Here is a 14370-nt window from a genome sequence, read left to right as displayed (position 1 = left end):
CCACTATCCTTCTATGAGAGATAATCAGAGCTCGAAGTTCTGACGTTGCCGCAGCCCCCACAAAAGAAGCAGACGAACTTGCGCTCCGCATAGTTTCTAAAGTTTCTCAACGTAACGTAACTGATGTGTAGTGCATCTTTGGTCCTTGGAACTCCTTAGTGCTTTGCAGTGAGCAGAAGGGCGTTACGACTGGTTGCTTTCAGCGTGGCTGGTGGCAAGAAAAGGATAGTCTGAACGCTACCTATACCGCCGAATAATCTGACACGAACGCTGCGCCGCGGTGCATTCAACACCACATAGAATATTTGAAGTCTGTGCACTAGCATTTTGACGTTATTACAGTGAGCTTGAGAGAAGACAGAGAATGGACACGAGCCGGGCTGGGGCCTTGATGCAGAGCGCAACGCCATTAAAGGCGTTACGGTCTGCATCGGTCTCTGGTCGAACTGTTCACTTGCCGTCATCGGACTGTGATGACGATCTATAGAAAAAGACGAGAATGCTCAAAGGACTTCGTTACTTTAGGTGGTGTTGACTTAGTAGAGTACTTAAAAGCCCGAGCATAAGATTTTTTTTTAAGTGGAGCCGTGGCACTTTCTCTTACTGGTCGCAAAAATTCTGTACTAGATTGTCCTACTGCCATTCAAACTTTATCGCACGTCCCCTATTGAAAAATCCTTGACTCACCCGATTCAAAGAGCGTATATAAGACAAAAATATCTTGAGACTGGAGTTCGGAAGACAGAGATAAGGGAAACATGATTAAACTAGTACATCTTTCCTCTGCCTTTTGACCATCACTCCATCGAAGTTTTTTTTTTTTTTTCCTCGCATTTTATTTTTAGATTGATAATTTGTTTAGCTGCGAGGAAAGCCAGGTCGAAAGAAAGATAAGCCGATACACGAGAGGGCTTCGAGATCGTATCAAAGCGGTCACGTGATTCGATAACCCGCGCGACCTGGCCTCACTCCAAGGATGTCCCTGCCTCAAAAAATGTCGATCGCACGTGAGGGGACTGCGATTTTGACCAGCGAGCACCGTTTAGTCTTTCGCAAATGTTACTTTGGCGGGCATAAACCATAGGGATTCTTTGCAGACCAGCTTATCAAAGAAACTTATCTATGAAACATGCTCAGATCATTACCTGAGCAGGCGCCAGTCGTTGCTTTTCCTTGCCGTCTCCTAGAGCGAATACTTACTCGGCAAGGTGAACGTGTTCGGTGCCCACTTACCTTTACTCTGTTGCGGTGGTGCCTTTATGAATAGCAGTCTTCAGTGCAGTGATTTCAAGCATCGTTACATTCGTACTCTTATAATTACAACTGTTTGCTTTAGTTAGTTCTTCAAGGTTTTGTTCTGAATTCTGAGAATGTAAGATATTACAGTCTGTGTGCAGAATAGCAATTCCGGGTTTCTCTCTTATTTGGTCTCGCATAAATTTCGTGTAGATGTTCTTCTCTTTTTATTCGCTTCTATCGCAACTGAATTAAATCTTCCCGGCTTTGGAATTCGCCAGTAGCGCCAATAAACTTCTCTGGCCTGGACGCTGCTTGTGCCCTTTCGGCTTGTTTCACTTACGAAAGTGTCCGAAGGAAGGACATGTCCAATACGGGACATGTACTAAGTCAGGGGTCTGAGACACTGTCCCACTTAAGTTGTGTACAAGTCGTAGAGGTGTACGGCTAGGAAACCCAAATGTACGATTACTCAAAACCTCCCGAGGAGCACATATAGTATAAAGACGGTTGCTAGTCTACTCGATTGAACCCAAGAATGCAGTTAACCGTGTCATTCAACGCATTGTGAGGGGTCTCTTGCAGCGGACGAACAGAAAAACAAAAAACTTTTATTGTCTCTTTGCGGGCGGTTTTAAATACTTTCTTTGCGAAGCTGGAAGTGCGGCTGCATGCGAACGGTCAGCGCCGGGCCATCCTCTGGCTCGGACACCTTGTCCCAGCCGCTGGACGGAGGCACGACAGTCGCCAGGGCCGGACTTCTGCACCCGACTCTTGGTTAGTGTGCAACAACAGTGCACCTGACCCGACGACTGCAAGTTCAACGAAACAACGTGCTCTGGAGGACCTCTAAGGCCGGTATCACTCGGGCACTATGAGCGTCTTTATCACTCCCGATAACAACTGCTGAGAAGATCTTGAAGAACCCGCCTCCGGGCGGGATCTCAGTACTCCCTGGGAGCTACGGAGAATCCCCAAGAACTTCTCAAAATCCTTGAGGATTCCCGGTGTCCCCGATGTCTCCCGAAGACTCCTCAAGTCTCCCGCGGGACGCCCTGGGATCGTCAAGAACTCTTCGGGAGAACTCGAGCATCTCGATAACTCTGACAACTTAGGATGACTAATGAGGACCCCATGACGGCACCATGAAGACACCATGACCATGAAGACATCACGAAGACATCACAAAGACACTGACAACGCCAATGAGGACACTGCGATGACACCATGAGGGCCCCTGATGACGCTTGAAGATCAGTGGGGATGAACCACTGTGGTGGGACTGTCATCTGAAGGCACCGGGGCTTGTTGGTTCTTTGCCGCGAGGCCATGAGTCCTACGCGACCGACAATCCGGGCGTGTCGTGCACGTCCTCTCTCAGAGGTCGCTCGACCACACGCGCGGATCTATGAGCAGAAGACGCTCTGCGAGTAGCAGCAGTGCCTCTGGATGTAGGCGTGGGTACAGTAGCGGGTGCCGAACTGTTGCAGGAACTCGGCGCACGTCATGCGGCCCGCGATCAGTTCCGAGCTATCACCCGTGCACCCTGAAAATGAGACAAAGAGAAGTTAGTTGATTCTTCTGCTTTAGACTAGCCACGTCGTGTTTGAACAATATTACTTTGGCCTCCAAGATAGTTTGTGGGAGTTACCACCACGTTTGAAACCCTCGTGTATTCATCGCCAAGAAAAAAAAAAACTGTTATATTTCTATCTTGTGTTTATACATCACCAGCATACTGGTGTATATCTCGGTGCTTTTAGGTTCATAAGTCATTGCGCCATAATTAAAATACCGTTAGGTTTTTGTGAGCATAATAAAAAGCAATGATAATGACAATGATAAGACAAGTAAAATGTCCACACTTTGACATAGGAGTTTTATTAGCTGTATTGTTGTTATAACTTTGTTGGCCTGCCACGCCGAAAAGGGGCCAGACTTGAGCGATACACTTTTATTCTATACATCCACCCAATCATTCAATACAAATTTCAGGCCACTGTGTTCCAGCAGTGACTATCAATCCTGTAGGACATTAAAATGCCAAATTACTCAGGAGCGCGTTTAATTTTCAATGAAAAAGGAGAAGGGGCTTCATATTAATCCAATCGTGGTCTTGTAAATATAAATTACACTGATAGCGAACGTTAGTATGTGGCGTGGCTCACAAAAAAATTGAAAGAGAATACTTTCTCGAAGTTCAAAATATTACAGCGTTTTCAACAGTGAGACTACGTTGTTGCACAAGCCAGATGTGCAGGCACACCGCTTGCATAAATATAGTAGTTAATAAATGAGTTCATCAGCTTCTGTTCTGCATCTATCTTAAAGGGAAACTGATGTGGTTCTGTATTTGAGAAACTCCTTAAATCGTCTTCACTTTACTTTCAGCATCACAAACACAGGGATTATTGTTTGGACGGAGGTAGCAGAAAATAATTATTGAAGTACCGTTAAAGCCCCTCCTTCCCGAAACATAACATCACATAAAGAGTTTTCGTAATCTCCGCTCTTGCGCATCTTCAGCGCCTATCAAAGCACTCGCATTCTTGCTATTTTCAACAAAGGTCAAAAAAAGACGTCACGGCTGGTGTCAGTGCAAGGGAATATACCTGGCCAGCTTGCAATTGCACGCTCTGTCCACACGAGCAACACGAGCTTGGCGGCCGAAGAATGTGCGTATGACGTAGCCACTAGCCGGAGGTTTTTTTGTGTTTTCTCGCGTTTAGTTGCATCTTCGGGAAAAACGAGAGGGATATTCAAATTCACGGGATAGATATAGTATGGAATTACATCTCGAATTCGTTATTTTTTCGAGAACCTCTTTAGCTCCGCTTTAATGAATGACGGTGATATCTTGACTACCTCACCAGCGCGCACAGTCCACACGTTTTCTGTGATGCACGGTGATTGGTGTGCCTTCTCCTATTTATCACTAATTTGAAAGATTTTGAGCTGTCGTGCCCGTGCGCTAAATACCTGTTTGGAACACCCGAACCTATTCTCTCAGATGTTCCGCAAGGAAGTATACTTGGCCCCCTACTTTTTAATATTTATATTAATGATATAAATAGCATTAATTGGAACGCAAAGTTTGTTATATACACAAATGATACTAGCCTGTTTTCCCCTGGTGAAGAAGCCGATTATATTATAACTATAGAAAATCATACTTTGTTAAGCCTGCACGACTGGGCGTCGAGAAACTTCTTGAAGATTAATAGTGCAAAAACCAAGGCACTCCTCTTTGGCCAGAAAATAAAGTAATCTATATCTCGGAACAGGTTCTAGACGACTCATGCATTATTGAATTAACAAACTCGTTTAAAACCCTTGGAGTGTTGTTTGCTGAGGACATGACTTGGAATAAGCAGATAAATTCTGTTACATCTATAGATTATCGCAGACAGTCGGTCTAGTACGACGTCACAGCTCCATACCTCCTACGAAAGTTAAATTATTACTGTACAACTCTCTGTTTTACTCGCATATTAGTTATTTCTATCTTGTGTGGGGCACAACCACGATTACAAACCTAGAAAGAAATCATGTATTGCAGAAGATGTTGCGCTCTATTTCTAATACCTCTTACGCTGCCATGCTTCGCCGTTGTTTGCGAGACTTTCAATTATAAGCATTTTTGATTAGTTAAGTGAGAGCTTTCGATCAGAATTAAAACGTAACATGCAAAATCTAGAATCAATGTCTTCATTACCCAGAAACAATCCCGCTTACTCAACCCGTCATAGCGAATTCTGGATGGCGGATATATGTAGAACTAGTTACGGAACCAAAATGCTGGAATACTTCCATTCCAAAACTCTGAGCGATCATTATGATAACAAAATAGTTTTGAATAATACTACGTTATTCAATCTAAGGTCAATGTACTTGTAGTTCTATAGGGCTCTGCTTGCTAAGATGGTGTTTACATTTTTCAACATGAAAGAAGACTATTGTGTATTTCAAGTAGGAAAAATATTTTTGTTTTTGTTTACTTGCTTTTTTGGTGCTTAATGAAGCACGTTTGCGGTCGAGATTGCACTTGTATACATGTTTTTAGAAACTCTTCATAGATAGTTATATTCTTTGACAAAGCTGTCTTTGGAGTGTTCTCGTTCTCTTTCTGATATTGTTTCTTTATTACGTAAAGGAACTAAGTTCATGTTTTAGAAATCTCTGGATCTATTCATTTTGTAACATGCTTTCTCTGAGAAGTTTGTATGATTTTGAATACTGAAACTATAATGGGACCGAGGGCTCGTCAGTCTGCCTGTGGGTAGTTTTTTCCATCGGTCTCCGCCATAAATGAATGGATTTATCATTACCTTTAGGCAGTTGCATACGTAAGCGTTGCCACAGCCGACCTTCGCTTCTTGGTTTGCCTTTATTTCCTTCGCTTCGCTGCATGAGGACAGATTATTGCCCACAGTAACTACTAATTAGTAGATGGCGAAGTTAAAGTATCGATTTCCCTTCCTTTTGCCGCCAACTCCTCATTGACAGAGAAAGGGATACATGCACGAAATGATTCAAAGCGGGGTCTGGGTACATGCGCACGCGCTTCCGAAGGAGAGGGTTACAGCCGGTGCACCGCCATTGACCTAGGTCGGAAACCGCACGCCACTGTGTCTTCTGCAAGAGCGACGGTCGTTACCGCAATACTTGTGGGATCAAAACTGGGGAGTTTTGCGATACTCTACTCCATATACATATACAGAGCATATACATATACAGCATATACATAGCATATACAGAGTGTTTCACGAACGGTGGACAAATTCGATATTTCAAAAACTACTCGTCGCAATAAGAAAAGGCTTGTTTCGTTTTAGTCCTGGGCCAGGGGCCTATTTAGGAAAATTATTAAAGTCCGGGATAATTAGGTGGTTAATTATTTTCGCGTAATTATTTTTTTTTAATATTCTGTTTAAGGGTATGATTTCAATCAGAAATTTGCTCAGCATCACCGAAAAGCACTAGATCAACAAATTGCAGAACAATAGAAGGCACGCGAAGAATTTTACTGCTTTCTGAAAAACCGCAAATATTCGACGGGTTTTCAAGTTACGTTTCGCTATCGGAGCGCGTCTCCGCCCCGGCGGCACCGCGCCCCGTGGAGAGATAGTGCAACCAACCTCTGCTGCGTCGCGTGATGACAGCGCAGCAGAGGTTGGTTGCGCTATCTCTCCACGGGGTGCGGTGCCGCCGGGGCCGAGATGCGCTCCGATAGCAAACCGAAACTTAAAAACCCGTCGAATGGGTGCGGTTTTTCAGAAAGCAGTAAAATGCTTCGCGTGCCTTCTATTGTTCTGCAATTTGTTGGTTTAGTGTTTTTCGATGATGCTGAAAAATTTTCTAATTGAAACCACACCCTTAAATAATTAACTACTTAATTACCTCGAACTTTTATCATTTTCCTAAATAGGCACGTGGCCAGGATCAAAACGACACAAGCCTTTTTTTGTTGCGACGCGTAGTTTTCGAAATATCGAATTTGTCCACCTTTTGTGAAACACCCTGTATAGTTACTCTAGTTTCATCTACACGCCACATAGTCCTTGTGTCCCAGGCAGGCTACTCTGTATCATTGTGAAATTCGGAGCATATTATACCTTAGCCACACGGGCATTTGAAACGACATTTCAACCGCGTGTAGCTGAATTCGCAGAAGATTGCATGCTTAGTGAAACGTGTAGAGGGGGAATCGAGCGCTGATTGGCCACGTGCCAGACTGGCTATTGGTTAAAAGCCATTTGAGATGCCCGTTCGACAGCAGTGATATACACCACATCTTAGCTGCCTTTAAAGTGGCAGCATTCAGCAATGACTTGTGCCCCTGCAGCCGCCGAAGAAAAGAGTAGCGGAGGTGGCTTCCTTTTTGCGAAATGATTTCTTCCAAAAACGCTAGCTGAAAAAGAAGCACACTGTATATATAATTAACTCCTGATGTATAAATAGTTAAGAAGTCATGAACTCATTCAGGGTTTATTTTTTGCGGCTTTAAAGCTCCAGGCCAGGGAACATGAAGCGCTTTAATCGGCTACCATCCAGCGCGGCTGTTGGCGAAACAGGACACCTTTGAGCAGGTCATGCAATGGAACAATTGGGCACGAGCTGCGTGACAGTTCGACGGGTACTCCAACGTTCCAGCTCGAGATTGGGTCCAGTGATTGCGGTCGCGTACCGTCTCAGAATTCAGAACTAAACTTTGTCGCCCTCTCGGAATATCTGTGCTGTTACTCCGGATAATTGATTCGGAATACATTTAAATTTGAATTTAGCGCAACCTTCAGAATGATGTTGACCAACAGCTCAGCTTTGTGGTCGACTGTTTGAGCATACTTAATCGCAATGTCTCCCAAAGAGTATTTTACCTTAGACTCCGTATGGCTCCGAGGGAAACGTGGTTTGAGCTAATACAAATTATGAAGAAAGGGGGAATGGAAGAAGCCGCAACGTGATGGCAGAGACAAGGTTTCAACGTGTTCACGAAATTGCTACAAATTGTAAACTGTCTTTGTGTTATAAAGTTCGGTTCAAGAGTTACAAAGATATTGATTTGCTTCGCATTAAAACGATGGACCATTGTTCTTTTTTTGCTACTGCTGGTGGGTTTTGCTCTTGCTGGTGGGGTTTTCTTGCAACTGCTGGTTTCCTAACTCCCTCTACCCTCTGCACCGAAGGAAAGAATACTGTCGAAGGTTCAAAGAGTTGAAGTCGGGTGCGTCTCAGAAGTATCTGACTATTTTGCAGAAATCAATTTGTAGTATGTCCACGGACACACATGTTCGACTCGACCAATGCATGTTTTGAATCATAATGTACCTTCGACTCCAATATTTGAGGCCAGAAGCACACAATTATTTTGTTTTGCGTTTCTCGTTCTCTCAAATCAACAAATCTGACATATTCTCTAATTCTTTTGGTAACGCCTTGATCCGTGTTTTTTTGCTTTTTGCTTTTTCTTTGCAGTCGAGGAGAAACGACGTATGATATATGTTTCTATAAACCAAAATAAAAGCCGGCCACGTAAGGTCGTCCCGATTTCTAGTCCATTGTACATTTTCATTTTTACCAGTCGACACATAAACAACTTTGACAGGAATTCTGAGGCTGTCCGAATGAGTGGCTTATCTCGAGTTGCAATAGACCCTTAAAGAGATTCAGTACCATACAGTGGCTCAGATATCAGTAAAGTGTTATATGCTAATGGCGGTTAAGATCAAGTACACATTCGTCAACGGCAGACGATCAAAATCTACAGCGTTCTTCGCCGTATCGTTCTTTCTTTTTCTATTTCTTAAATGTTTAATGGTGTGAAAAGCTATCACCCCAGACGAGGCGCTTACTTGTTAACATTTATTTATAATTTTCACCGCACTTTATTGTTATGAGCTGTCTGGAGCGTGTCAAATTGCAGCATTATAAGTATTAACATGACACCCTCAACTGCGTAAAGCGCAGAAGCTTATGTCTCGTCTCGCTGGCATCGAACAACAATACAGCAAACTAACGTCTGGAATGTTCAAGCTCCGCATCCATATGCTCTCCCTAAAGGGGAGCAGAGTTGAGCATTGGTTTTCCCCGTGCCGCCACACCGCTATTCGCAAAGGTCGATCACGTGAGGAGCAAAGCATACAGCGCCGCGCAGAAAAGCCACCGCTACGGTCGCCGCCGACGTTGCACGCGCCCCGGCGTATGTTCCCCTGCTTCCGCCTCCTTCGTCTCCTTCTCTGCTTTCCGTGCGCGGCGGCGCTATTCGCTGAATTCAGTCACGTGACGAGCAAAGCATCCAGGGCCATGCAGAAAAGCCGGCGCCGCGGCCGCCCGCCGAGTCTGAATTCACAACTCTGTTACCTTTGGTAGCCATAGACAAGAACTCCAATAAGGTATATTTCTTTTTCCTCAGCCACCAAAAGGCAGCCATTAGCATATACAGGTGATATACACTTAGGTGATGGTAGTTACTGAGGTGGACAAAGAGAATATCGGAAGTGCCGGGTGGTGATGGCGCAATTTTGATTTTTTGTAACTTAGTCAAATAGACCCGCAGTCCCATAAAAGGTGGTCTCCAGTATTATACAAATAAAATATAAGAAAACGTTTTTACCCAAACTTACGGGCCGCAGGTCAACGCTACAGAACGAACGCCAAATATTCAATTCAAAGGCTTATCTGGCATTTATTCATTTAAACTTAGTATTCCTCCCTCTTCTAAGTCCCCATCATCAACCAATGAGAACACGCGAGCGGGATTACTTTTGGTTATTTTTATGGTATACATAGTGGACGTAGTTGTCCTGTAGGAGGCGAGGAAGTTCTGTTAGAGATTGATGCAATACGAAGGGTGGTGAAAAAGTTTCAGACCCTTTTGTATTGCGCGCCAACGGAGCGTCGGAGACCCGTTCGGTTGGCAACATTAGTCGTGACTCTTCCTGAGCTCCGCTGTTTCTGTAGATTGTCTATCATTTCATTTGCTGTGAAATAGCAGACGCGTTTGCGAAACAAGATTTTCATGTTTGGCTATTTTGTGATCTTCTGTCAAATGAATCAATAGAAAGCAACGCGTTTCAGTCAAGTTTTGTGTGAAGTTGGCTAAACCTTTTACAGAAACTTTTCAAGTGTTGCAAGTGGCTTTGGTTGATGAATTTCTGCGTTGATCACGGTGTCATGAGTGGTAAAGGAGGTTCAAAAGAGGCCGGACATCGTCAGAAAACAGCCCTCGTCAAGGACGCCCACCAACTTCGAGTGACGACGATCATGTTGCCAGAGTGAACATTCTAGTGCGATCAAATCGGCGACTAACCATTTGTGAAATGGCAGAGGAATGCAACATTTCATATGGCTTATGTCAATAAATTTTAACTGAAGAACTGCAGATCCGCCTAGTGGTGGCAAACTCTTGTCCTGAGACTTTTAAGCGAGCAGCAAGAACAATACCGAGTTCAGGTTTGTGAGAAACTTCTTGAAATGGCAAATGATAATGAAAACATTTTGAAACGTATCATTACTGGGGATGAGACGTGGTATTATGGGCACGACGTGGAAACGAAGGTCCAATCATCGCAATGATAGACTAAATCCTATCCAACACCCAAAAAATCTCTTCAAGTGAAATGAAATGTCCAGGTCATGGTCACAGTTTTCTTCGATTGGAAGAATGTTGTCTACAACAAATTTCTTACACGAGGTGAGACAATTATTTCCGTTGCCTTGAAACACTGAGGCATTTCCGCCCGAGGCTGTCAGGAGGAAGCAACCTGAGCTACGGCGAAGTGGGGAGTGGGTGGTGCACCATGGATGAAAACGTGCCTGTTCATTCTGGCTTGCTCATTCGCGATTATTACACAAAAAACGCCATTACGTCATCCCCCAGCACCCCGTACTTATCAGACCTGGCCCCTGCGAACTTTTGCTTGCTTCCAAAATTAAAGATAGTTTTGAAAGGGAAAAAATTTGACTTAATTGACGAAAAAAAAAAAATCTCTGGAGGAGATGTACTTTGTCCCGTTTTTCGAGAGGACCGCAAGAAGCTTGCCGGGTTTATCTCCCATTGTCTGTATACCGTTCGTATACTTTTATTTACCAGCTGCAGTTGCTTCATCGCGTAATAGCCGGGGTGGAATACGCACATCACGACAGGAAAGTAGTACCGGCGACCATTGACGTCACATCTCCATCGACCACGCGGAACAAGCGCAGACTCCGAATCATTGGCATTGCATCTGCAACGACTCCGTCGAGAGACGATACTTCCGTTAAGTTTCACCCGAAGCCCGTGTTTTTCGGCCTTTTGGGCCACCTCATGAAAGTCAGAAGAGGTCAATTGCTTAACCTACCAGGAGACCGCCATGAAACCAAACACACACAAAAAAAGCGAAATAAATGTTTGTGCACGACTGTGCAGACCACGTCTTCTAGGTGGGATTGGTTTCGTCCACTTGCGGTCTGATCGATGGATTAGCACCAATCGATGAAAAAGAAGACCACGCGGCTGGAGGCGGAAGTCTGGTAAAGTTACGATCTATCGTGTTCTTTCGTGTTTTTTGCTTTGTTCTGTTTTGTTTTTTGTTGGGCGAGCATCGCGGAGCAATCGGAGAGAGTCTTCTGAGGTCAGCGGCTGAGAGAAACAAAGACCACGGGCGTCCTCGTATGCAAAGCGGCCGGCCTTGGGGCGTTTCAGCGGCTCACGCGTCGCCGACGAAACTCGGTCACCGAGAGAAGCGCGATATGGCGGACCAATAGAGATACTCTCGTCTATTTTTTCTCTTTCTTATTTTTCCGTCGTGGGCGAAGTCTCTCTAGCATCGAGTGCCGATCTCCTTTCCGGGGTGTCGCGCGACTGGCTAATACAACCCACCTTCTTGAAGGGTTTTTTAATATGCTTTATGGGCACCTTACGCCGTAATCACACTGATACTTCATCGTGCAAAAGACAGCCTGCAGACGCTGTCTGGGGTCTTCAATGTATGACGTCACATTGGTCGTACAAAAGCTTTTTGAAGCGTGCGTACGCACGGGAAGCAAACATGTGCTTGGACCATGCTTCAGACGTGTCCACGGGAAATTTTGTCATCGCGTCTGCTGCGAACAGCATGTGTTTTGTATGACGTATTAGCAGTGGGACATCGGCTTCGAAAGCAGGAAGAGGTGGATCCCCAATAGCGACTAGGGGACCACTCGTAGGCATGTCCACAGCGACTGCACGAAAATCAATCTACGGAGTTCTTTTTTTTTTTTTTTTTCACTATAACTTTAAAGTGCTACGCATCGCCGGACGCCAACTATCCACACAAATGCAGCGCTAGGTGTCCGGACCATATGCAAAAGTCATTAAGCTTTCCGTTCTCCGGTTCAAAAGTTGTAAATTGAAGGTTCCGTGTGTTCGGTAAGTACCGATAAATCCCCAAAAATTGACACCCGGTTATGTCTGAAATTCAGACATAACCGAAAAACCCCAAATTGTAGCTGTCCTTGAATAATACAAAAAAAAAAAAAAAAAGACTGGGAATAAATATTTATTTTTGCAGCTTTATTTCGTGCTTTTCTTGAAACATAGTCCTTACTCAACTCCGCGCGAGGCTAGTTCTTTCTTCGGGAACCATGCCGCACATCCCGTTTCCTGTCCTTATCGCTACTGAAACTATGGTGCCTGGAACGCGTCTTCTACTGGTATGTTTAGCGTCCTATGCTGGCCATACATCTAAAATGGCCCCGAAGTGGCAACAAATGACGTCACAGAAGCCTGAGTGTCATGCTGTTGCATGACGCGATCCTGGTGGTTGGTCGTAGAAATGCTAATGCCCGTGTCCCACTAGAACGACAAACAGAGACAAAAGACAGCGACAAGCCTCAAACCCATGCACCATGCTCGCAATGGTACCTTCGGCAGGCGTTTAGTCGTTCGGTGCTCGTGAAGTAAGCACGAGCGATTGCAAGCGTGCCAAAGATACCCTCGCGTGCATGATGCTCGTGTTTGAGCTTAGCCTCCTATATTCTACAAAGCCTCTCAAATCGCGAAAGACTCTGGTTTGAGGCTTGTCGTGGTCTCTTGTTTCCGTATGTCGCTTTAGTAGGACACGGGCATAACGAGAAGCTGCGGGTAGCACGAACGAACGCGAGTGTCACTGTCGTGACGTGCGTTTGAACATCTGGCTGTCCAAGCTTCCGTGGATTGCAACACTGGAGAGCGACCTGCAGCAGAGCAGGCGTCTGCCACATACCCCACAGCTTTTGGGACGCCGCCAGGATCGCGACCGGCGACAGCATGATATTTCCATGATGTCATCAGGTGGAAGTCAATGGACCACTTTCTTGGACGCGGTAAACACACCAGTCGGAGACGCGTTCCAGGCATCACACCGGAACGTTATCGCAGAATGGATGGATGGATGGATGGATGCTAATCGCTGTGCCCTTTATACACGCCGGTAGTTTGCGTCACCTAGCCAGTATCTGGGTCACAGGTATGTTGCCTGGAGGTTGGCAAATTCCACGTACTCCTCGAGTTTTCTTCAACATAAGCCCCGACTAGCACCGATGGGTCATGGCATAAAAGCAAAAGCTGGTTTTGAATCAGTAGTACTTCAACAGCCCGCATTCTTGATCTACACAATATGCAGTTCCTGCACACATACAGTATTTACTGACAGTTAAACAAATAAGTCCAATTCAACTGCTGCAGTTTTCGTGCCAAGCAAAAAACAAAGCTGAACATTAAGTTATCTTACCGAGCGTCGTCAACGGTTGCAGAACAAACGGGGATTTGCGAAACACTGAAGTATATAAATGCACGAAGCCTTGACAATGTGGGTTATCTTTACGGACTCAAAAGCAGCTTTACAAGCCTTCCAATCAATATTAAAACGTGGTGTGTATTTTGTACTTGTCTATGCAATCACATCACTCGCAAACACCATCCTGAATGCCGGTCACATTCTTCTATTTCAGTGGATTCCAGGTCACTGTGGTGTCATCGGTAACGAGGGTGCTGACAAAGCCGCAAGAAATGCCCACCGAAACATTATGAGCGTTGACATCTCTTACTTCCAAACAGATGCTGCATCGGCGTTTCGTCAATCAGCCATAAGATTAGCAATCGAATACTCGGGGTTGTTTTGATTTCTTTCACGCCCACCTGGACTCCCTGCATCCTAACGTATTTAATTTGACATCTGGTCTTTCTCGTCAAATAGAGACTACTATCCCCAGTTACGTCCTGGAGTAGCTTTCACAAGAAAGTTTCTTTACAGAATCAAGAAAGCCACCAGTCCCAACTTTCCAACATGCAACACACCAGAACACGCAGAAAAACTTTTCGTTGTATGCCCGCTTCACGCCACCGACGGATAAGTACTTGACACGACAGTCTCAAACCTGGATGATACACAATTTACCGCTGAGAATGTGCTGGGTGGCTGGGGCTCTATTTAATGATCCTTTAAGGCAACCGACACACTGACTGTCCTTTTACGTGACACAGGAGTGGCGCGGACCCTCTGGGACGGGAGGTAACATCAACCTAATCAACTCACCATCGTCCGTACTTACTTCCTCATTTCATCTGGCCAACCATTTCCTCCCTATCCCTTTGCCCCAGTGTCGAGTAGACTTTTAGAGCCATGCGCTCAG

At 45.0% G+C, this 14370-nt stretch overlaps 1 protein-coding gene across 3 annotated transcripts in view; it reads right to left on the bottom strand.

Moving 5' to 3' along the window:
* Window positions 1-1827: 1827 nt before the first annotated feature.
* The window catches only part of LOC8034084 (venom metalloproteinase 3), a 336683-nt gene continuing 324140 nt past the window's right edge, over window positions 1828-14370 (bottom strand). For all 3 annotated transcript variants that reach the window (XM_042286679.1, XM_042286678.1, XM_042286680.1), the window contains one exon: window positions 1828-2782. In XM_042286679.1, the coding sequence (XP_042142613.1) occupies window positions 2643-2782 (140 nt within the window). In that variant the 3' untranslated portion in view covers window positions 1828-2642. The remainder of the gene's footprint in view (window positions 2783-14370) is intronic.

Source organism: Ixodes scapularis, unplaced genomic scaffold (genome assembly GCF_016920785.2).
Source record: "Ixodes scapularis isolate PalLabHiFi unplaced genomic scaffold, ASM1692078v2 PGA_scaffold8__174_contigs__length_109621045, whole genome shotgun sequence".
In the NCBI taxonomy this organism is placed as follows: Eukaryota; Metazoa; Arthropoda; class Arachnida; order Ixodida; family Ixodidae; genus Ixodes; species Ixodes scapularis.
Note: the sequence above shows the minus strand (reverse complement) of the source record. Positions and strands in the feature narration are given on the sequence as shown.